Source organism: Onychostoma macrolepis, chromosome 17, assembly GCF_012432095.1.
Source record: "Onychostoma macrolepis isolate SWU-2019 chromosome 17, ASM1243209v1, whole genome shotgun sequence".
NCBI classification, from domain to species: domain Eukaryota; kingdom Metazoa; phylum Chordata; class Actinopteri; order Cypriniformes; family Cyprinidae; genus Onychostoma; species Onychostoma macrolepis.
The window spans coordinates 5,973,236-5,998,612 of record NC_081171.1 but is presented as its reverse complement, the minus strand read 5'-3'; the positions used below and the strand labels follow the sequence as shown (position 1 = coordinate 5,998,612).

The 25,377-nt window shown below is 41.4% G+C and overlaps 2 protein-coding genes across 2 annotated transcripts in view; both read left to right on the top strand.

Annotated features, from left to right (window-relative positions):
• kiaa0586 (KIAA0586 ortholog) overlaps window positions 1-25,377 on the top strand; it is a 132,001-nt gene that overhangs the window by 1,402 nt on the left and 105,222 nt on the right. The window contains 6 exon segments of the mRNA XM_058748653.1: window positions 42-216; window positions 733-936; window positions 1,987-2,167; window positions 2,944-2,986; window positions 2,988-3,091; window positions 8,481-8,607. Of these exon segments, the coding sequence (XP_058604636.1) occupies window positions 42-216; window positions 733-936; window positions 1,987-2,167; window positions 2,944-2,986; window positions 2,988-3,091; window positions 8,481-8,607 (834 nt within the window).
• Window positions 11,397-17,435, top strand: irf2bpl (interferon regulatory factor 2 binding protein-like). The gene is given in 3 exon segments (XM_058748816.1): window positions 11,397-13,855; window positions 13,858-14,191; window positions 14,712-17,435. Coding segments are annotated over 3 exon segments (3,483 nt in total). The 5' UTR covers window positions 11,397-12,714; the 3' UTR covers window positions 16,720-17,435.

Sequence of the window (25,377 nt, the reverse complement as noted above, 5' to 3'; positions counted from 1 at the left end):
CATGGTTATTTTGTACACATGGATATTTCACTGTTTCTCAGATCCCAAAGTGTCCCTTTAAGACGTAATGTGACAGTACAAGTGTTGGGCCAAGACAGATCCCAGACTCCAAGAGGCCAGTCAGAACCTGCTTTTCCAACAGGAGATCCTGGGACTTCTGCAAATGTGGCAGCCATAACAGCTGCTACTATTGCCGCCACAGCACCACTTATCAAGGTAGACATTATTAGATTCATATGTGACCCTGGATGACAAAACCAGTCTTATGTGTCAATTTTTCGAAATTGAGATTTATACATCACATGAAAGCTGAATAAATAAGCTTTCCATTGATGTATGGTTTGTTGGGATCGGACAATATTTGGCCGAGATACAACTATTTGAAAAAGATCTAAATATTGAGAAAATTGCCTTTAAATTTGTCCAAATGAAGTTCTTAGCAATACATATTACTAATCAAAAATGAAGTTTTGATACATTTACGGGAGGAAATTTACAAAATATCTTCATGGAACATGATCTTTACTTAATATCCTAATGATTTCTGGCATAAAAGAAAAATCGATAATTTTGACCCATACAATGTATTTTTGGCTATTGCTACAAATGTAACCCAGTGACTTAAGACTGGTTTTGTGGTCCAGGGTCACATATGGCATTATAATATTGTAACATTCTTAAAGCAATACAGTATTAGCATTGACTTTAAACTGTCTTTGTATGGCCTATCAGGCTCAGAGTGAGATGGAGGCTCAGATCGCACTGGTAACTGCTGAGCTGAGGAGGCTGCAGGCGGCAGAGTCCAGTGTCCAGCCGGGGAGAACTGAGAGCAGTTCTGTTGGGAGAGCAGCCCATCTGGAGGAACAACTTAACATTCTGATGCAGCAGAGACTGCAACACCTGGAGACGATCCAATGTCAGCAGATCCAGCTGCAGGTAAAAATGGCAAGATCTCTGTCTAGACCTGGAGATGCAGAATCTGGATTTTGTTTTGTTTTAGTCAGTTCATTTTTGCTTTATTTAATTTTAATTTAATTTAATTTAATTTAACTTTTGCTTTTATTTTATTTTATTTTGTTTTATTTCATTTTGTATTCTTTTGTTACTGTTTTAGTTTTTATTTCTTTTTGTATATATATATTTTTTTGCTTGGTTTTTGTTTCATTTTATTTGTTTTATTTTTGTTTCTTTTTATTTTTTGTTATTTTTCATTGTTTATTTTTTCTCTCATTTTCTTTTCTTTTTGTTTTATTTATTTTTTTATTTTTAGTCTACTTAGGTTAGTCAAGGATTATTACACCAAAACATTCATAATTAGGTTTTCCACCCTTGAAATATATTTTCCTCCGCTATGATAGGCTGATATAGTTCAAACTGTTGTTCATCAGGGTTGCTTAGTACCAAATATTGGAACAGATTTTGTCTATATAGCACATTGAGCATTTTTATTTAAAAAAGACTTCAATTGCAAGAATCCGTTTTAAGGAGTCACATGCTGTTGTATTGTATCTTCGTTTCAGATACTTGTATAGATTCTAATGAAATATTCATCCTATAAAAGACATTTGTAGAAGTTATTTTGCTAGTGTGAGATCCAGATGCATTTGGAAGGCCTCATAGCCTACATGACTGAGATCCTGTGTGGAGGGTATAAGAATAAACAATGTGTACTTTGTGTCAGCTCATATGTAATGTATATGCCTCTGGGACCTCTGGGCACCTAATAAATAATTGTGGAAAGCACAGGGAATAACGTACAAAAAGTGACCTATACGTTTTTTGGACAGTGACTGATAACAAAACTGTTAAACAATGGTGGCTCAGACAGAGACCAATTCAGATGTTTAGCTGGCATCTCTGGTTTAGTTGTTTTATTTTGCCTCTGAGCATTATTCCTGCAAGACTGAGAAGGCTCTTCTCCACTGCAGTTCATGAATTGATTGTGTTTATCAGCTCATGCATTTATCATATCTCCTCTATCTTTAGAATCGCCTTCTGGGATCGGCTCTGGATGTCGTAGCAGCTCGGGCGAACACAGACTCACAGTCCACCCTGCACGCAGGCTCTGGAATCACCCAGACAGACTTTCTGGCAGCTCAGATCTCAGACAGTCGCAGCGTCAGACTCTCTGCCACTGATAAAACCTCTGCTGGAAGCCCAGCATCTGGTGAGGCTTTTGCTGAGATTTAGTATACACAGATTTGTAGATTTATCTTTTTACAGTCTATAATCGCCAGACACTGATTGTGTCTCAATCACCATGCCATATAAAATTAAATAAATTCTGCATTAGACCTGATTAATACTATTATTCCTTCTAATGAAAATAATTTTTCCCCCTTACTGGTCATTTATCAATACAGTGATAGATGATAAAAAAAAAATATTTGGACATTTTCGGACACTTAAGTCACAGGTTCAAAATAAGGCATCTGCAAACAAATGATACATCATCTCCACTTTTCTCAGAACTATCTTCACTTTTATGAGACATTTTTGCAGTTAGTTTAAACAAGTTGGTTTTCAGGATGTTTTTCATGGATGTCAGAATGAATTCCCATTAATTTCACACAGGTGTCTTAGCAGAATAACCACAAGTGTAGTTAATTATATTAACACATGAACATGTTCCACAACATTTGACAACCAGAGAAGCGTCCAACATGTTTTGAATCTTATTGTTTCATTTTTGAAACCCAACCAACCTAATTTTGTGAAATGTTTTTATTGGAAATTATGCTTGTGCTTTCTTTAAAATAGATGGGACTTGTTTTGATATTTTGTTATATAATAAAAATACATTTACACATTTTTAATTATGACTTTTCTGGGGGGTAATGTGTGTTTGGATAAATGTAGAGTTTGGTAAAGCTGGGGGTGCTGTAAATACAACTAAAAAAGGGTGCTGAATATTATTTTTATATTGATTCATTTCTCCTGCAGTCTTAAAGGATGTGCTCCGAGACAAACAAACAGGCGGCCATAAAGCCCCTGGAGACCCCTGCACCACGTAAAGTCATTCCTAAACCCACCCACTGGACGTCATCAACAAACACCATCAAACCTCAGAGATCCTCCCTCAGAAACCAAGGTGGGTTTCTCTTCTGCATTATTTACTCTGTTTCTGTTTATTGGCTGAAAGCAATTTGGTCATTGCAAATATTTAAGTATTTATATTTGCTTCAGTGCCTAGATTTTATGAGTAGTTGCATTATATTAAGTAACTTTTTTTCTGTCCACGACCCAATCAGAGCACAGTTCTGAAATATTGTTCAGTGGTTAATAAATCAGTCTTACAGTGGTATTACAGTAGTATGGATGGCATTCAAGTTGAAACCACTTGATGGCAGTAGCGTCACTACTGAGTTTTTGCTTTTGCACCACAAACAGAACTCTGCTGTAAAAACGCATTTCCACTGCCTTTATATCATTTTTGTGTAGATTTTAGATTAATCTGAGGTACTGATTATCCATAACAACATACAATTGTTTTTTTTTTTTTTAAATATCATTCTGGACCTTCTGCTTGGTTGAAATTCAAAGCTTTCTAATATCATTCTGGAAAAACGAAGCATGCTGTACAATTTGTTTGTAGCTTTTTTGTTATAATTAATATTAAAGTAATTTATTTACATGCAAAATATTTTTTTAGCTCTATCTGATTATCATATAATATGCATGTACTATGGTTTGGAAAGTAGACAGAACATTTTTATTAATTACTGCTGCACATATTTTGCAGCATATTGTTTTTGGTTATGTCTCATCTTATCACTACTTTCGAATGGCATTCATTGTTGCATCCATGGCTACAGGCTTTGGAACCCATTGTGCTTCGCCTCCGCCAAGAAACCGCCTGCTTTTAGTTTCCTGTTTAAGAGACAACAGTGATCAGCTCAGCCCAGAACCTCATGTTCTCAAACTCCAAAACCAGTAATTTATCCCGAACAAGCTTTTTCCCTTTAGACACCATCACTCAACCAATCTGTCACTCCTCCGGATTGGATTGAAGACTCGCTTTTGCACTAAAAACCAATTAAGGCAAAAAGCAGTTGTTGAAAGAGGTGTCACTGCCGAGCAGCTGTGTAAATATGAACAGTTCAAGCTGTTCGCCTCAGTCATGCTGTTTTGCTCCTGTTGGAGAGAGCCCGAGTTTGTTATTGGAAAAGCTTCGGGCATGTTAGCACAAGCTGACCTGGTAACACAGCTGCTTTAGTGTCTTCAAGTAGTGCGCATCATTAAACGGGCCGCCGTAGAGCTGAGTTACCCTACACAACTGTGAGTATACTATAGGCCGTACTTGCTTATCACAAACAACGTTCCTGCTTTTTTCCATTTCACCTCGCTCTTTGCTCTTTTTCCAATATGTGAGCTCAGAGATGGGGTCACTGACACAAGCCCGTCCGTCTGAAACCTGGGAGAATTTTCCCACCTGAATCTAATCCGCCGGCTGCCGCAGCCCCCTCCGAGTCTCCCACATGTACGCCGGATTGCTTTCCCAGACGCTGGAGCTGTATTCTCAGGCTCGCGTTGATGGATGTGTGTGGGAGTACAGAGAGTTAATTATGGCTCGCGTGTATTTTTCCTGGAGTGTGAAAATTCTCTTTCGAATCATCAGTTCTGGTGTTTCGACCTACATACATACACAGTGCACTCTTCCAGATTGATTATTCCATCGAGTTTGATGTAAAATTTAAGGAATCAGCACGTGTAAACACTACACTACTGTGTCGACACAGTGGGAAAATTCTGCAGTAAGATGTCTGTTGCTACTGACTCCATTTTGTCACTTGTGCGCATCAATTTGGTCGTCATGGCAACCCGGCTATTTCGGCGGCAGCGTTGCTCCATCTCTCTGGCTGTCAGACCGTTTTCTCTCTCCATTGAAACGGGTTATTTTTAGCCAACCTTCCTTTTGTTTCTCGCGTACATCATCAAAGCGACATTAAATACATACAGAGAGGCGTGTGTAAATCTGGAGCGTGAGGTGTTGTGTCGTGTAGAGGATGCTTTTATGTTCACTTGTTTATGAGTAATCCACCAGGATATTAGGTGTGTTAGAACTGGTTTAATTATCTGAGCTCATACACGCTTTGGTCATAAGGTAAATTTAGCAGCTGTTACTGTGTCTGTGTTTTTATTTATTTTTCAGCATCACGTTTTTAGGTTTAAATGAATGAATAAGAGAAATTAAGATGATTTATGACTGAAATGATGCAGGTAATTTTAAGTGTCCAATAAGCCAGTTAGTAATTGTAGTTGTATTTCTGCTGTTTGACTATAACAATTAAAAAAACACAATCTTACTGAATATTATTTAGGAAAAATATTGCGTCAAACACTGGTCAATTGTTCCATGTAGTCGCTCAAAAATAATATTAGGTCATAAAACAGCATGTATTGTAGTTATACAAGATGTAGAAAAATGTTTACGACAATTTCCAATAGACATTGCAGTCACTGCTTGAAATGTCATTCTTTATTTATCTTTTTTATTCGTTTAGCCTTTGGGTCAGTCCAATGAGTCCAAACCGGTAGTGAAGATAGTAAAATCAAATAGGTGAAACAGAAGTCAAATCATGTAGTAATGAGTGGAGAAACCTGCAGATTTTACATTAAGGCTTATGAATATTGCAGATGCCCTCAACAGCAATTCCTGTGGTCTTACCTCATCAAAGATTCATGGGTAGGAATTTTAGCTCATACTAGACAAACACTAGCTATGTCGAGATATGCAGTTACCCTAATCTTAGAGAGATGACGTCATCTTTAAAATGATCTGATTTTATAAATGCTTTATATATGTATGCACATTTGATTTATTTATAACACAGTACTGTAAAACATTTGATGGCAAAGCTGAATTTTCAGCATCATTACTGCAGTCTTCATTATTAATGCTGCTTAATATTTTTTGTAGAAACTGTGATACTTTTTTTTTCCAGAATGCTTTGATAAAGAGAAAAATTTAAAAGAATAGCATCCATTTGAAAAAAAAAAAAACAATTCTTTAAAATTGTAATGACCCAAACCTTTTAACAGTAGTATATAAAGTGTATATAATATAATACTATATTCACATACAGTGTGTGTATGTATATATAGGCCTATATATATGTGTACACACACACACACACACACACACACACTAGCATGTTTTATTAACACCATGACCTACATTGTGATCCTAACGTGTTCACTGTACATTTTGAAAGCTAGAAAGCTTCTTGTCACCACTTTCACATCAACCAGCAGATGCCAGGAGAGTCTGTCTGCCCCCCACAGGGATGCCCTTTCTGATATAAATGGCAGACTTTATTATTAGTCAGTGCCCTTACCTGCCGAGACCTCCATCACTGTTGATGTGCTCTGGGGGGTGGGTCACATGCCGTGCGTCACAACTTAATAGAGCAGCACATACACGCTATCCACCCCTCTGCAGAGCGTTCAAATGTATTATGGTTCTTTGTATCCCATAATGCATTAAAAACCCTGCACATGCCGTTTTTCTGTAGTGTTTATGCAGAGTTTAACCTGCACAGGGTTTTTAGCACGGTGCCATGTTTAAGAGCTGTGCTCCCGGCATTGTGCGTCTGGCAGCACTATTATGAGAATCCGGCCCTTGGTGAGGTGCCAGCTCCATGTTAAATGCTGACTATTGTTTACAGCTCTGTGTTTGGAGTAATTATAAAGGCAACAGAATGGATCTCCATGCAGCCACGGGTCCCGACGTTACAGCTGATGTTTTGCAGCTGTGGACGTGTGTAGGTTTGACGTCACGCGACTGCTGGGAAAGGGGATCGGAATCTGCGCGGTAACGCTGGCAACCGTCGTATATAGACCTGTCAGGAGCTGTTGTTTTCATCTATCACCGTAAACAGTCCCAAAATACACTTGGAAAAAAATATGCCCCACAAAAATGATGATTGCTACAGTCTGGTTAATGAGGTTATTGATGTGTTTTCCATATTATAATATATGTTTATTGAAATTGGTCTCTGTTGGGTGCAATGACAGCATATTTAGTACAATTTTGTGACCTTTATTCAGTCATTTTAGTATGTAAATGGATTTTTTTTTCTTGAAAATAATACTTTTGTTTAGCAAATATGCATTAAATGTATCAAAAGTGACAGTAAAGACAATAATAATGTTACAAAAGATTCAAATAAATGCTGTTCTTTTGAACTTTCTGTTAACAGTTTTCGTAAAAATATTAAGGAACACACATTTTTAACATTGATAATAATGAGAAGCAGCAAATTCACACCAAGAACGATAACGATATTAGCATCCACACCAGCGAACGATATCGTCTGTTTATTCTCATTGCATGCTAGTCTGCCGCTTTAAATTCTCGAGCTCATTATAACAGGATGGATTCTGATTAGGTGTCATTTGGTGTTCATCAGCTGGGAAAAATCGTTCTGAAAGTGATTCCAACAATATTGTTTCTCTCTGCCTTTATCGCTATAGCTGTGGTGTGGACTCTGCTATTATTTAACATTGAGAACGATTTTTTTAACTATTTCTTCATCGCTACCTTTATAGTTATCGACCCTTGGTGTGAACAGGCCTTTAAAATGATTTCTGAAGGATCCTGTGACAGTGAAGACTGGATTAATGTATTATTTTAAAACGGTTCACGCCTCAGATTCGTCTAATACTGAGCTGACGTGGGTTAAATTACAAGACATTTTACAGCACAGCTTTTTTCGCAATCACTAACAGCGATGATTGTTTTTGCATGTCTGCTTGTTCTCTCACAGGAAATGCGGCACAGAGGGTCTGCGATATATGAGGCTTTGTTTGCCGTTGAGTCATGAGACTTTAGCTGCTCGTTTAACTGCACTCAAGAAGCTTGAGGGCCTCCTGTTCCCCGTTAGCCAGACACCGGGGCCCGCTGGAGGCGCACATGGCAGCGCTGCTGTTGTTCCAGTTTGAGGAGGCCCTCCTTACGGTGCCTTTTTGACCTTAAGGAAATGATTACGGTCAGGAGCTCTACTGTTGTTTTTGGAGGATTGAGAAATCCTTGTCCTGCGTATTTATATAGCTTTGTTTCCTTTCGTCTGCATTCCGCAGTGCCGCAGGGAGAACATTCCACTCTCCGGCCTCCTAATAGGGCTCAGGCGAGAGCGCCGGGATATTTTACATCTGCACGATATGAGGTTTCCCCCCTCCTCATACTCAATTTGACTTTATCCATTTACAGTCATGGGCTGACAAACTGTAAGAATAGTGAAAGAATAACCGCTCGCTTGTGTTCAGAAACGCCTGGCGCGTATCATGTATTTATGGTCCAGGTTATTGGCACTGAGCGCTGGATTTGTGCAGAATTGATGACTAGCCGAAACACACGGGGCCTTGTTAGAGTCACAGGCCCGCAGCGTTGTGTGTTCTGGCAACAACGAGCTGGACTGCTGACTGCGGCAGGTGTCTGGTGCCCGGGCTGATCCTTGCGATATCTTCTCTCTTTGCAGGAAATGGCAGACTTCAGGACCAGAACCCTAATAACCGGAGGTCTCCTGAGAGATGCGCCTTGCAGTCTGTCGGGGTAAAGAGGTTCGCCATGGCAACAGCCGACAACGGCCAACCAGAGCGGTCCAGGTAATAATAGATCTTGTTTTCAGAGCAGGAGGGCACACAACCCTCGGCCTTGCGTGTTTCGCTGTACACAGTGTGTAACCATAGTAGTGGACCTACATAACTACTTCTTTTCCCAAGCCAAAGGAATGCTTTTGTTTTATTTATGGCGCTCGGTTAGGCCATCTTGTCTTTTTCGTTTAAATACGCCCTCCTAATGTTCCATAAGCAAGTGTCACTTAAAAAGCGGACGAAGCGCACACGTGTTTTACCCGAGCATCTCTGTCTCGGTGCGAGAGGCTTACCGCAACTTGTCAAAATGACAGTATGAGAAGCAGTGCGTTGATGTTAGTGGTTAACACTGAATGTCTTTGTTCTTGGCCTGTGATGTAGCAAGGGAGGCTCTCAATAATACGAACATGTTTTTGGATCCCATTCCGAACGCTTTCTGCACTGCGTCTGCAAATTCATATGGGCCTCCTTGAAGAAAATTTGTCATGAGGAGCAAGATCATTCAAATTGGAGTTTATATAACTGTCATGGGGCAAACAGAAGACAGTCTGCAGCTGACACTAACAAAAAGTACCTAAAAGTATCATGGCTTTTTTTGGGTGTGTTTTTGGACATGTGCAATAGTAAATATAATACCATTTACATAAATACAATAGTATATGAATTAGAGGTTCACCGATAGGCTTTTAATGGCTGATAAACATACCAAAGTTCGGGGTTAGTCAGATTTTTCAGTAGATGCATTGAATTGATCAAAAGTGACAGTAAAGACATGTAATGTTACAAAAGAGTTCTATTTCAAATAAGTGCTTTAAATGCACAACTTCTTTCAACGTTGATAATAATAATAAATGTTTCTTGTGTAGCAAATCAGCATATTGGAATGATTTCTGAAAGGTCATGTGACACTGAAGAATGGAGTAATGATGCTGAAAATTCAGCTTTGATCACAGGAATAAATGACTATTAAAATATATTCAAATAGAAAACAATTCTTTTAAATTGTAATAATAGTTCACAATATTATTGTTAATCGAGTCTGCCAGTGCAAATAAAAGTATAGCCAAAAAAGTCTAAAATAATTGCAGATAATATGCTAGACATATATGTCTTTGACTAACATAAATATGGTAATCATTCCATACATGTGTCAAGGTATCATAAGTCCATCATAAGAGTATGTTTATTAACATATAATGGGGTAATGCTTCAAATGTGTACCTTCAGTAAACCTGGCTCAGTATTTATACTGTTTTGTGATTGAAATGCAGTTTGCGTCGGCATTTTAAAATGGTAAATTTGCTACTACTGCCGCCACTGGCAGTTCAGCAGCTGCATTTTTCTTGCTCTTTTCAAGTCAGTATTCCTGTGTAACAGTAAGGTCTGTTCTAAAAAACAAGTGAGGGAGAGTGAAAGTCATACATCTGCAGGTTACCGAGTGTTCGACACAAGATGTGCACACACGAGCAGCTCTGGGAAGTCTCTGAGCAGCCTCTGGTTCCCATGGCAACTGCGGGGCGGTCTCTATCGGCTCCATCTGAGAATAGGTAAAGTAAATCTGCATGCATCTGGCCGCCCGCCAGCGTCTCAAATGAAAGAGCACTTTGAATGGCTGCCAGGTTTGGAGGAGGAGAGAGGCTGTCAGGCCTGCTTAATGTTGGCAGTTTGTACTTGGCAAGACTCGCCTTTTCCCAGAATCCCTCACTCTGGCAGCCCGCCAGCCACTTAGCGGAAGCTGAGAGTTAACCCCTGCGATAAGCTGGTGGAAAGCTGAACGTGGAAAACTTTCCATGCTGAGTGAGTGTGTGTCCGCACATGTATGTGGCTCTGTGTGTGTGTGTGTGTGTGTGTGTGTGTGTGTGTGTAGGTGGGTGGGTGGGTGATGTTCTGCTCAGGGCGTGTGTGTGTGTGTGTGTCTGTGTGTGTAAGGGAGAGAGAGAGTGCCAAGCCTCAGGGTGATCTGTATTCATGAGAAGACTACAGGGACAGAGAAACATCCCTCAGTGAAAGCGGAGGGTAAAATATCCTTTACAGGCAGACTGCAAATTTTGACTACATTTTGGCTAAAAGATTCCCAATTTTTTTGCCCATAGAATGTTAGTTATATATTTTTGTGCTATATATTTTCTTCCCAGTATAAATATTTGAGTTCTACATGTGGGGTTGTGTCAGACAAGGACGTTTTGCAAGGACTTTGCGTGTTTGCAAAGTCAAAACCTGAATATATTTTAAAGTCAAGTGACTCGCTCCAAAACTGAAGATAATTTGCACACACACTGTTTCTTTGTGTCGTTAATTTGGGGCACAAACCAAAGGCATCAGGCTCATTTACACCATCCGAGTCACAAGCACAGAGCACAAATACTGTGCAAATTGTCTCAGGTTTTAGAAGCTGGAAGAGGTTCTGCCCGCCATATCAGTAGTGGATATTTTATCATTTTGACATACAAATTTAGGCTCTTTAATGCTCGATGTACTGTATATATAATTTTCAGTGGAGGGAGAAAATCACGTCCTCAAATTTGGCTCATGCCTTACTTGGTAGTTATGTTTTTTTGCTTGGATAAAGCACAGCTTCTTTCTGTGCCAGCAGAATGCAGGGATTGCAATAAATGGCATTTCTCCTCTCCTCCAGACCTCCCTTGCTTTTTTTTTTTTTTTTTCCCTTCTCTCGGTTTTTCCACCCTCTCGTCTTGTTGTATAACAGGATGAGTTTTTTTTTTTTGCATCGTCTACGGGGTGTTGTTAAGCAGAAAACAGACTATGGGAAAGGGGCTTTTAGGGGGCAGGGCTGCGGAAATGTTTTATTTAAAGGTAACCATTCAGAGGCTGATAGATATGCAAAACCCCAGAAATATTCTTTAATCATCATCTTTAATCATCTTATTTATTAAATCACTTAATGATATCAGAACATCTGCAGTAGATGTAAACATTGTTAATGTTTAAGGAAGTCTGTTTAAGGATGTCATGGGGCATAGATGTTAATTCAAATGCCCAAGAATGTCTTTTGTTTAAAATATGTCCACAGTATGCTTATTTTTAGTTTAAATCACACATGCATTTTGCTGGTGTAAGCATTTTTATAACATGATCTTCCATTATTAATAGTACCACAGCATATCAAGCTTATGGACATTTTAGAAGCAGTAAGAACAGACGCTCTGGAAGAAACATGAATACCTCAGATTTTCCACCCACAACTCTGGCTCTTGTATTCTGAGAGCGATCAGCCAGCGAGTTATGGCAAGTAGCTTGAACATTTACTTATTTATTCTTTTTAAAATTATTTTTATAAAAATTCATAAATAAAAAAAACCTGTTTTTAATTACTGGTATGTGATCGAATATCCAATTTCAATTTCACTAGTAACTTTTCATTTTATAGCCTAGTATTCATTCCAGTAGTGGCGAGTATAAATTAGTAATATATAATAGTTAATAATTATTCATTAGATACTAGTACCTATTAACTATTGCTACTGGTCATTATCCCAGTAGTGTCAAGGAACTATTTTTACTGATAAGAAATTGCATTTTTTATATTTTTCAATATCTATTTATTTATTCATTTTTGACATTGACTTGTATAGAATCTGTTTTTCAGATATGCATATAATTATTCATGGTGTCTATTCCAGATTTACTAGTAACTATTCCTTAGTTTTTAGTAATTATTTCCTAGATACAGTCCAGTACTTATTAGAAACTCTTGATACTAATAACACACAAAAATGTTACTTGCCACTAATACAATAGTGATTACAAGCAAATAAATAAATAGTATATAATGAATAATTACTGAATAGTTATTGGATTTACCTAAAAGTGCTAGTAACATAAAAATAGATACTGGTATGTTTTGAATCATAAATGTTGAACCGGCTTGCCGTACATGGTGGCGGTGCGCGTTTCTCGGTCCATTCAGAAGATTTGTTAGGGAGTGGTTAGCGCATGCGCACTAGCATGGCAACAAGTGGCTTGTCATTTGTAACAGAAAAAGGAACTGCGGAACGTGGTGCTGACGTCACCGGCCCAGCCAGGTGGCATTCCGAGAAGCAGAAGAGGCGCATTCGCCTCCTAGTAACCGTATAACGGATCCGAGAGGAGCAGCTCAACATGTCTTCGGCGCAGGTCTCCTCGTCGAGGAGACAGTCGTGTTATCTGTGCGACCTGCCGCGCATGCCGTGGGCGATGATTTGGGATTTTACGGAGCCCGTGTGCAGGGGTTGCGTGAACTACGAGGGCGCGGATCGGATCGAGTTTGTTATCGAGACGGCGCGCCATCTGAAGCGGGCTCATGGCTTCCAGGAAGGGAGATCCCCTGGTCCAGCGCCGCCGCCTGCGGTGAAAGCACAAGCGGGCATGTCGTCCAAGGAGTCGGTGCAGATGAATCATGTGGACGGCTCGTCCAAACAGCAGCAGCAGCAGCAGCAACAACAACAGCCCGGCTTGGACCGATACGCGCTCGGAACCGAGAGATCGCGCTTTGATTATTCCAGCATCGGCGCGCACAGGCTTCCGAACGGACTCGGCGGACCGAACGGCTTCCCCAAATCAGACGACGGACCCCCCGAGCTGAACCGACAGAGCCCTAACTCGCGTCGGAATCACGGGCTGGTGGCAGTGTCTGGGCAGATGAGCGTGCCGCCGAACCTCCTCCCGCAGACTCTCCTGAACGGCCCACCATCAGCGGCGAGCATAGCCCAGCACAGCCTGTCTGGACGAGCCCCTCCAGCCTCGGCCAGCATCGGACCGGCGCTTGCGCTCTCCGAGCAAGGTAAAAGACCCGGTTCTGTGTCCAGCACGGACCAAGAGAGAGATCTAAAAGAGAAGCAGCGTAACGCAGAGGCTCTGGCTGAACTTAGTGAAAGTTTGAGGAACAGAGCAGAGGATTGGGCAAGCAAACCCAAGATAGTGAGGGACACACTGATCACACTTTCCAATTGCACTCCGTTTGATGTGAGGTTCAAGAAAGATCATTCCCTTCTAGGTAGGGTGTTTGCTTTCGATGCTATTTCCAAGCCCGGCATGGACTATGAACTGAAAATCTTTATTGAGTACCCCAGTGGATCTGGTAATGTGTTTTCCAGTGCGTCCGGTGTGGCTAAACAGATGTACCAGGACTGCATGAAAGACTTCGGCAGAGGGCTTTCCTCCGGCTTTAAGTATCTGGAATATGAGAAAAAGCACGGCTCTGGCGACTGGAGGCTCCTGGGTGATTTACTCCCGGAGTCTGTGCGTTTCTTTAAGGAGGGGCTCGGGGTGAAATGCTGCCCCAGCCTTACATCGACGCCAGCTGCCCTCTGCTGCCTTCAGCACTGGTCAACATGCCCCGGGCCGTGGCGTCGGGCAGTGCGCTCAGGACTGGCGTGCGCAAACGCAAAGCCTCCCGGAACCGGACTCGGGGAGGGGAGCAGCAGAGACAGCAGTGGATGGCAAGTCAAAGCGAGGCGCTTAAACTGACCATGGCGTCCGGCTCGTTCGCAGCCTCTCACGGCGGACCTCCGCCCCTGGGGTCGGTGCACTCCAGCCGAGCCACCCCACCCGAATCGGCCCCACAGAACGGACAGTCCCCATGGCTGCGCTCATGTCGGTCGACATTGACTTGTATAGAATCTGTTTTTCAGATATGCATATAATTATTCATGGTGTCTATTCCAGATTTACTAGTAACTATTCCTTAGTTTTTAGTAATTATTTCCTAGATACAGTCCAGTACTTATTAGAAACTCTTGATACTAATAACACACAAAATGTTACTTGCCACTAATACAATAGTGATTACAAGCAAATAAATAAATAGTATATAATGAATAATTACTGAATAGTTATTGGATTTACCTAAAAGTGCTAGTAACATAAAAATAGATACTGGTATGTTTTGAATCATAAATGTTGAACCGGCTTGCCGTACATGGTGGCGGTGCGCGTTTCTCGGTCCATTCAGAAGATTTGTTAGGGAGTGGTTAGCGCATGCGCACTAGCATGGCAACAAGTGGCTTGTCATTTGTAACAGAAAAAGGAACTGCGGAACGTGGTGCTGACGTCACCGGCCCAGCCAGGTGGCATTCCGAGAAGCAGAAGAGGCGCATTCGCCTCCTAGTAACCGTATAACGGATCCGAGAGGAGCAGCTCAACATGTCTTCGGCGCAGGTCTCCTCGTCGAGGAGACAGTCGTGTTATCTGTGCGACCTGCCGCGCATGCCGTGGGCGATGATTTGGGATTTTACGGAGCCCGTGTGCAGGGGTTGCGTGAACTACGAGGGCGCGGATCGGATCGAGTTTGTTATCGAGACGGCGCGCCATCTGAAGCGGGCTCATGGCTTCCAGGAAGGGAGATCCCCTGGTCCAGCGCCGCCGCCTGCGGTGAAAGCACAAGCGGGCATGTCGTCCAAGGAGTCGGTGCAGATGAATCATGTGGACGGCTCGTCCAAACAGCAGCAGCAGCAGCAGCAACAACAACAGCCCGGCTTGGACCGATACGCGCTCGGAACCGAGAGATCGCGCTTTGATTATTCCAGCATCGGCGCGCACAGGCTTCCGAACGGACTCGGCGGACCGAACGGCTTCCCCAAATCAGACGACGGACCCCCCGAGCTGAACCGACAGAGCCCTAACTCGCGTCGGAATCACGGGCTGGTGGCAGTGTCTGGGCAGATGAGCGTGCCGCCGAACCTCCTCCCGCAGACTCTCCTGAACGGCCCACCATCAGCGGCGAGCATAGCCCAGCACAGCCTGTCTGGACGAGCCCCTCCAGCCTCGGCCAGCATCGGACCGGCGCTTGCGCTCTCCGAGCAAGGTAAAAGACCCGGTTCTGTGTCCAGCACGGACCAAGAGAGAGATCTAAAAGAGAAGCAGCGTAACGCAGAGGCTCTGGCTGAACTTAGTGAAAGTTTGAGGAACAGAGCAGAGGATTGGGCAAGCAAACCCAAGATAGTGAGGGACACACTGATCACACTTTCCAATTGCACTCCGTTTGATGTGAGGTTCAAGAAAGATCATTCCCTTCTAGGTAGGGTGTTCGCTTTCGATGCTATTTCCAAGCCCGGCATGGACTATGAACTGAAAATCTTTATTGAGTACCCCAGTGGATCTGGTAATGTGTTTTCCAGTGCGTCCGGTGTGGCTAAACAGATGTACCAGGACTGCATGAAAGACTTCGGCAGAGGGCTTTCCTCCGGCTTTAAGTATCTGGAATATGAGAAAAAGCACGGCTCTGGCGACTGGAGGCTCCTGGGTGATTTACTCCCGGAGTCTGTGCGTTTCTTTAAGGAGGGGCTCGGGGGTGAAATGCTGCCCCAGCCTTACATCGACGCCAGCTGCCCTCTGCTGCCTTCAGCACTGGTCAACATGCCCCGGGCCGTGGCGTCGGGCAGTGCGCTCAGGACTGGCGTGCGCAAACGCAAAGCCTCCCCGGAACCGGACTCGGCGGAGGGGGAGCAGCAGAGACAGCAGTGGATGGCAAGTCAAAGCGAGGCGCTTAAACTGACCATGGCGTCCGGCTCGTTCGCAGCCTCTCACGGCGGACCTCCGCCCCTGGGGTCGGTGCACTCCAGCCGAGCCACCCCACCCGAATCGGCCCCACAGAACGGACAGTCCCCCATGGCTGCGCTCATGTCGGTCGCAGACACTTTGGGTAACGCGCACTCACCAAAGGACAGCAACTCAGTGCACTCCACCACATCCACCCGACACAACAGTAGCAGCCCGGTCTCCCCTGCCTCGGTGTCCGGACAGCGGCGTTTGGCCTCCCGGAACGGGGAAATTAGTCTGACGGGGACGCCTTCCCAATCGGGTTCGCATCAGGGCATGGATCAGGTGCACCCTCAGAACATTCCAGACTCACCCATGGCCAATAACGGACCTTTGTGTTGTACTATCTGCCACGAACGTTTAGAAGACACACACTTTGTCCAGTGCCCGTCAGTTCCCAACCACAAATTCTGCTTCCCGTGTTCCCGGGAGAGCATCAAAGCGCAGGGGGCCACAGGAGAGGTGTACTGCCCCAGCGGAGAGAAATGTCCCCTGGTAGGGTCAAACGTGCCTTGGGCTTTCATGCAAGGCGAGATAGCGACCATTTTAGCCGGGGATGTGAAAGTAAAGAAAGAAAGAGACCCTTAAATATAAATATATATGCTTCCTGCATCAGAAACAGACAGGTGAAGCGAGTATATTTAAGGCTGTCTTAAAACCTAGTGAGCTGCCTACTAAGACAACATTTATGGGCATGACAGATGCATTTGAATGCCCAGAAATGCTGTCTAAGTGGGCAGCATGCTTGGTTTTGAGAGACAGCCTACTTGTTGTGAATATTGAAGTTACAGAAATAGTCCAGTGTACAGAGACATTTGTTTTCCTCCACGAAGGAGGAGGCTGTGTGTGTGGAAACATTTTTTACGGCACTTTTACGGTTTACGTTAATGTTTTTATTCAATTTCATACTTATTTTCCACATCTACATGTACAATCCCAAGCAAAAAAAAAAAATGTTATTAATGAATACACTTTTTTTGTGGTAGGTATAACAAATGAAGTGAGTCTAAGAGAGGGCATTCTTTGTTTCTTGATCCTGTCTGTTTTTTTTTGTTGTTGTTTTTTTTAAGTATGATCTTTAAAACAGCGATTTTTAATTTGTATCCCGTGATCTGAGAATACAGATATATTTTATTACGTGTTTTCATTCTCTCTTTTTGCTTTAAAGTTGCACGGACGCTTTAGTAGAGCAAAAAATACTGTAAATGAAAAATGAAATGCTCTGTTTGTTTATACATATTTCTGTAGTAACAGAAGACTTGTAACGTGCCTTGGAGCTGAGTAAATTGTAATAAATTCATTGATATTAACTCTTTGTCGCGTGTTAATTTCTTCAGGTTAGAAGTGTCTTTGATATTTGGATTCTGCCTTAATGCCTGTTTGTGAAATGGTTTAAATTTCAAATATTGCTTATCAAGCTTCCTTAAAACATACATGCATATTGTTTACTTATGTTGTAGTAGTTCATTATTTTCATTGAATTAATAGCCATATGGTTCTTTTCCCAATCACTTTGCAATGCTAGTTTTTGTTTTTACCTGCAATATCCATCTAAAAGTTATTTAAAAAAAATATAGCTAAAGTACTCCGTTGTTAAGTGCAACAGTGGATTGAGTATCGCACTAAGCATATCTGTTTCATTGCTTTTGTCAGTGTCTTTTGCATTCATGTCATTGTATTTGCTCCAGACAGATGTAGTCCTGCTACACTGACCTAAAAAGTCAAAAGTTTGATGCAGCCGCAGGGCATGAAACATCCAATCAGCACTCCCTGATGGGTGTCACATGGGGTAGGTGCAATGCTTGTTTAATATGTGCCGTTTTTTGTTACTCCCTTAGCAACAAGTTCCATTAATGGCTCACGATAGAAGCTGTTTAACTGCGTATGCAGAAGGCGTTAATATAGCGCACAGTTACCCTGCTCTTAGCACACTGTGTCTTAATCTGTTATGCCTCAATTTAGGAGCTGTTAGCTGTTCCCTCTCTCCGTGTGTCAGAGTATTTTGGTGCGGGCAGGAAAGCTGGAGAGGGAAAATGCTTGCACATGCCTGAGATGGCCCTGGGGATGTATTCCTCATTTAGAATTCAGCTGGTTGGTCATGTGACTTGTCAGTCGTACTCTTGCATTGGCTGCGGGAGCGAGGGAAAACAGTTGGTGCGTGGCTGTTGCCATGACTCAAACTAATGCTCTTTCGCAGACAAATAGAAGGTGGCACAATTCATTCATGGCAGCCGGCCATGCAAGAGCATCCAGACCAAATAACGGGGGGGACGATAAGGTCAGAGAACAATGCACATGTCAAGCTATCTAACTGAAGTGGGCTCTGTGCTTGAATTCTCTGGAGGCCTGTGGTGCACATCCTGTAGATTGGAATCATTTAAGCGGGAGCTAGAACATTTTTGCACTAAGCAATTTTGGTGGTGTGGGGGTTTGTACAAAGGACATGTACAGCACTTTTTTAAATGTTTTTTAATCAGCATGTCGGGATGTTAAATACATTTTTGGTTCATACACACATATACATATATACATATACACACACACACACACACACATACATACAAACAAATTTGCACACACATATTGTAATTTGCATATATGGGTATATGTATCAAGTCATATATGTGTGAGTTTTATATATATGCATCACTTTTGTCACAATTTAAAGGTGTTTTTTCTTAAAAGTGATTAAATACGTGATTTTGAGCAGACTAACAAGGGTTTGTAGAAATATATAGATGCACAGTTATAAATTAATGTTTTTTCCCCCCTTATTGAATCATGCAAAGTTTTCCTTGCTTAAATAATTTCCATATATTAAAAAGGCAATGGCTCATATGAGAGCACAATAAATTAGAAAGGCAGTTTAGTTCTATTTTTTTATTTTTTTTATAGTACATTCATAATCCATCTGAACCCAGTGTAGAGTTTGGTTGTCGTGCTTTGTGGTGCATTGCAGTGATATTGTCGCTGCTGCTCCGTGTGTGAGGAATCAAAGGTGTGGTGTCTGGTTCAGAATGGAGTGGGCTTCTATTGTCATGCTAAAACTGACTTGAGTTTGAGGTGCCCTTGGCTCTCTCTAATCACCTGGGCTTCAAGTTTCTGTGCACATACAAAGAAAAAAATAAACAGATACACCAACCCCACCCATTAGAGAAGGCGGGGGTCTCACTTCCTGTTTACTACACACACGCTTCTGTGGTGTCTTGAGTATGTGTGTTAAATTCTGCACCTTTTCGTGGAATGCTTTGGGACACAGACAACTGCGAGATGAGGAGAAGAACCTTTATTGACTTCCTAATAGCTAAAATCGCTGTAAATGTATGAATATTGAAGATATCTCATAGCATGTGATTACATTGAGTGGCTGTGTAAGGATAGAGATGTTTTCTGTAATGTATCAAGGCAAGCACAAATTTAATCACTGCCTTTGTTCTGTTAGATATGTATTTTGATGTGCGGTTACAATGCATATTGATGCACTGATGTTTTTGAGCTTGTATGATGGATGGTCTTTGTTGCAGCAAACATCTCAGAATTAATATTAATTTCTAGTGTGGTCGCTCATCTGTTTCAGAACATTTGTTTTTGGTCGCGTTGTAAAATCACTGCAGTCTGTCCACCCTTCGCTAGCCAGGGAAGCCAGAGGCTTCTTCCCCTCCTCCAATTCCCTTCATCCCCATCACACACACACACACACACACACACACACACTTACTTCTCGCTCCCTCCCTCCCTTCAAGGGAGAAGTTTCCAGCGGATAAAAATACAGCCACTCCAAAGGTTACGCTGCAGTGCCATCGTGCACAGTTGCCCATGGTAACAGCCTTGTTCAAAACATCATTTATTCAGGAATGTGCGGACACAAAGAGCGGAGAGGCTCAGCGTTAACCCTGCGTGTGCCGGCATTTGGCTGTCTGCACGCCAGTATTTTTAGAAATGCTCACGTCTTCCGTGTCATTTTGGGTAATAGTCATTTTTTAATTTACGATACAGCTTTTTTGCTGATATTGTGTTTTCTTGCGACTGGAATAACAACTCAGAATGCCAAATATTGTCTCACATTACTGTGGCTGTGAAATCTCAAAATCTAGTCAACAGCCGGTAGTTCCCACCATACTTTTCTTTGATGATCCGTTACACTCGAATGTACTTTACAACAATGAAACATTTAGTTTCATTGCAGCTTTATATATTGATCGCAGTTTTTGTGCTTCTAGCATTGTACTTCTGTTCCATCACTATCCAGAATAATAATTGTTTTCTATCAGGTTTCCTGATAGTCCTGCCCCAAACAAATTGCATTGGTTGCTTCAATGTTGTGAACATAGTAATGTTTTTAAACCATCAAATTATTGTTGGACAATACAGAAATGAAAATCTGTCACTACTTCATTGCAATTATTGATATATATTCTTTGCCGTTTTGTGCCATCATATAGTCTGAAGTTAAGTTTGTTCCTAGCGTTTTAACTTACTGCATCAATTTATTTCTATTGCATAAAAAATAATGAGCTTTTTTTTCCTGTTAGTCCCACCCAAATCTCATTCCATTGTTGCGAACAAACAGAATACAGTTTTAAAGCGCCACAATAGAGGAATCAAACTGCCAAATGGCTTATAGCGTCTGTGCATATTAAACTAGTGTATGCAAAAGTATTTTAACCATTCAACCGTGTATTTTTCCCCCATCGAGTAAATGCATTCCTGACTGTGATATGGCATTTAACTCTCTCCGCTTGTGCTTGTTATTTAGCGCCAACGGAGGTGGGGGATATGTGCAAAAGGGTTATTCCCATTTTGTTTTCATTCACTGTGCCTCCGAGCACAGCCATTTATAGACGGTGATGTCAGCACTATCTTCCATAGCCCAGGGCCTCTTTGGCACATAATGTATGCAATCTCAGACATTCCATTCCTGCCTCGCAAATAAGCTGCGGGCTACAGCGGGCGTGTGCTTCCCCCCTCTTTCTGCAGATATTAAAGGCGCAGAGGGGGAATTGATTTTCTCCTGCTTTTCACTCCTACTCGCTCGTTTAGTTTATTTTTTGGCTGCCTTTTTTCTTTTCTAGCACAGAGAAAGTCATTTTCGAATAGCATGTTGTTGTTAATATGATTTAATGCATTATCCATCAATTCTCAGTATCTGTTTTGATTTTCTTGGTAAATTCACACTTTTTTTTAATCTGTCTCTATTTTTAACAGTTCCTTATATAAGAACATGCGCCTCACGGAACGGACGCAACTCTGGTCTACCCTTGACTAATGGCATGTGGGTTGTAAAACAGGGGGCCGTTTTGGCAGCGTTTCAGATGTTTTTCATTAGCTTGTAAAGGACATCAATTTTCGGATGGAATTCCAATTTGCATTTCAAGGCCAGTCCCTCCTTGAGGGCCAGAGCCTGTTACAGCTTCCTGTAAGATTCCCGCCGGAGAAGTACTGGGGTGGGGGGCTAGTTTGGGGGCAGGGGATTGTTTCTGAGCACATGAAAATGGACTATAGGGCACCATGGAGACTCCGTCTGTCTTGAAAAGCTCGCAGGCTGGATTGTTCAAGGATGGTTTCACTTGATTGATCTAAAGTGTTGAACTGAGAACGCGCTGAATACCTGCCGGAGTGCGATTTTTGTATCTTTTGACTCTTTCTTGTGGTGTCTGCCTAGGTTTTGTGCATTTAAATAACCTTAGTGCATGAAATGACACACACTTTTTTCACCTCCATCGCATTTTCCCACAAACCACTGAGTGCTAAACATTCCTTCCTTTGTTTTCAGTTTTGCAGATGCACTGGCTGGTTGGAAGGAAAGGGTTAATTTGTAACCCACGGGCTGTGCGGCTCTTGGCCGGCTCACTGGAGAAATGTAGCCCCCTTTCATTCTATGGGTTGTTTAGACGACTGGCAGCCATTTTAGACTGGAGCTCTGCTAACACAGAGCGGTCTCAGGTTTCTTAGGCTTTCACAGTGCAGCGAGTTCAGTCAGCGGCTTGTTCTGTCATCCATCTTCCATCGGGGGCCCTTCCCCCCCTCACACATTCACAAACACAGTCTCTCTCATTCTACAATCTGGTCACCATCCACTGTACTCAGAGAGCTGTATGTTGTTCACCTATAAGTACTCTGTTGTTTATCAAAGCAGTAAGCCACGTGGGGCTGTACATTATAGAGATTTTTCCTCGGTTAAGGGGTATGACGCATAGCAGAAGTGTTTTATTGTATTGTTGCAGCAACAGTATGAGACAATAATGTATAGAAAAATTGCTGAATTTTTTTCATCAACATAACAAAAGTCTTCCTGGTTTGATTTGGCTTTTAATGTATTGGTTAAAATCATTAATGATAATCATAATGGATGCAGCTTGCCCAGTCAGAACTATTGTATTACCAAACTGTTTTATACCAAAAAAATATATAATATATGAAGTGCTATGAAAAAGGCACTCTAAAGATGAATATAATATAATATAATCATCTTTAAAGTGTATATATAATATAATAATGATTTTATTTTATTATTTTTTGTATTTTTCAGCTTTTATATTAAGCACTATGAAGATGTGCTAATATAACAATAAATTAACTATAATACTAATGTTGATTTTGTTTTTAATGTATTTTTATCGGTATTTTATTTAAAATTTTTATTTATTTTAATGCAATCTTTTTTATATCTGTTTTAGTATTTTTTCATTTATTAATTAATTTATTTTTTATTATAGAATAGTGCAGTGATGACGGACTTACATGTTGTTTTTTTGTATTTTTTCACTATTACTTGCACTTTCTCAAGGATTTTCTTGTGTCCTGTTCTCTTGTTTGGCCTTTTTCCTCAGTCACTCAACCTTGTCTTGTCCTAAATTTGAAAGCGCATGCTTTCACAGAGCTGTTAAGGGATCAGGATTCTGTGTCTGCATTAGTATCTGTCTGTTGCCTTGATCATGTACCAACAAACACAGATGATCTCACTGGACCAAACCATCAGTATTATTAGCAGCGAAACTCCCATGTAATGAAAACCTTCCCAACGACCTTGTGGTGAAACCAGAGGTTGTCATCTGTCTCAGATGCAGCTGCGAGAAAGGACAATGGGTGTGGTTTGCCCACCGAAGGGTCTAATTGGAGGGCTCTTAAAAGAGGATGTCATTTATTTGGCTAAGGGTCTTTAACTTTAGCACTGTTGCTTTCCCATCACTCAGGCCTTTGCACTATTATTCCAGACCTTCTGATTGGATCTAATCAGGTGTTCATCTGTGTAAAAACAACCCCAGCCCATCATCACACCCGGAGTGGTATCATCTGCTTTCATTATGAAATGAGTAAGATTGATCAACCGAGGCCTCCTGAGCTGTTTGTTACAATCACATCAACAAACACATCCTCTATTTCCGAGATAGATTTAGCCTTTTCCAGAATCAATAAGCTGTGTATGGTACTGTATGAAAGCTGCTCATTTGTTTCAAATGATTTTGAGAGCATGCTGAAATTTGTTCATGCATTGAATTGAGCAGACTTTGACCTTTTCCATTTGGTTTGATCATCCAACAGGCAAGTGTGATCAGTTGAATGTGCGGGTTATCAGAAATTACACTATACATCGTTGAATTGAGCTGTTTTTATATTTATTTGGGGGGTCTTTACATATTTGACATGAAGCTTGTTTCAAGGTGCACTGAGAATAGTGTGGTTAAAGGAATAGTTCACACCAAAAAGTTCAATTGTTTCACCCTCAGGCAAATCAAGATGTAGATGAGTTTGTTTCTTCATCACAGCAGATTTTTAGCTTTACTTGCTCACCAATGGATTCTCTGCAGTGAATGGGTGCTGATTCAAACTAGAGGTCTTTTTCACTGGAGAAAGCAGTATTATGAATAGAATGAATTATAGATAGCTAGAAGTGATGGTTTGAAGTTAAAAACATCTTCATGATGAATGTTTCGACTCTCATTTTGACGGCACCCATTCACTGCAGAGGATCCATTGGTGAGCAAGTGATGTAATGCTAAATTTCTCCAAATTTGTAATTGTCCTAAAATAGGTTTCATTTTCTTTAGGCAAAATTAGAAACATTTCATTTTGGTGTAAAATGAGACATTTCTAGTTTTTGAAAAATCCTAGATTTTCCCCATAGTAATAGTCTTTTTCCCTTCTGCAGACATGTCAAGAACGGAAAACAAGCAGTTATGTTCTGAAATAGCATTAATATTTAATACTACTCGTCTCAACAGCTCAAGTCATGTACTGTCGGTACTCCCTGTTCGTTTTTCCCTGCATTTTATTCCACTCTGTCTTCCCCCGTTTTGTTGACTGTACATTTTTGCTGCGTATCCAGCTGACGCCTGCCATGTGCTGTGACCTCAGCTCCTCGCTGCTGATTGGTTAATAGAGACTTTGACAGTGCTGCAGCCCAACCGCCACCAATACCCCCTGCAAACCGAGGTGTTTCGGATGGGTTCAGCCGTAATCACCTTCCTTCTGTCACCTGGGCCCAGTGTGAACCCCCCTCGCCCATCCCCCCCCCCACCTGTAGCCCATCTGTTGCGTGAACGAGACCCGTGATGGTGCTTCATTACAGAGTGTTAGAGGAATGTCAACAGCTGTACCAGACTTCCCTTCACACTTCCAGACTTGAAATAAGTAAGGGGAAAAAGTATGTGTAAATTGTTTTTGCAGATGGCTTATTTCGGGCTCAACCGTGATGATGATCACGCCAATCTTGAAATGGTATTACACAGGAATGCAATTGAAATTCGACTAAAGAATGAAAGAAATGTCATTGACAAACTCTCCTTTGTAATTTTATTTTTTTCACAGGCCCTGGAGCTCTTAGGTCATCACTGATTTTAAAATAGTGAGGCCATTGATTGAATTTCTGTTGAAGTGGATCAGTATTGAAACAATGAGTCTTATGTATTATTGTTTTCAAGTAAACCTCTTTGTTAAATAAATATATTGAGATTTATACATCATCTGAAAGCTGAATAAATAAGCTTTACATTGATGTTTGTTAGGATAGGACTATTTGAATATCTGGAATCCGAGGATGCAAAAAAATCAAAATATTGAGAAAATCGACTTTAAAGTTGTCCAAATGAAGTCCTTAGCAATGCATCTTACTAATCAAAAATACATTTTTGATATTTACGGTAGGAAATTTACAAAATATCTTAATATGAATATGATCTTTACTTAATATCCTAATGATTTTTGGAATAAAAAATATTGATAATTGATAATTTTGACCCGTACAAT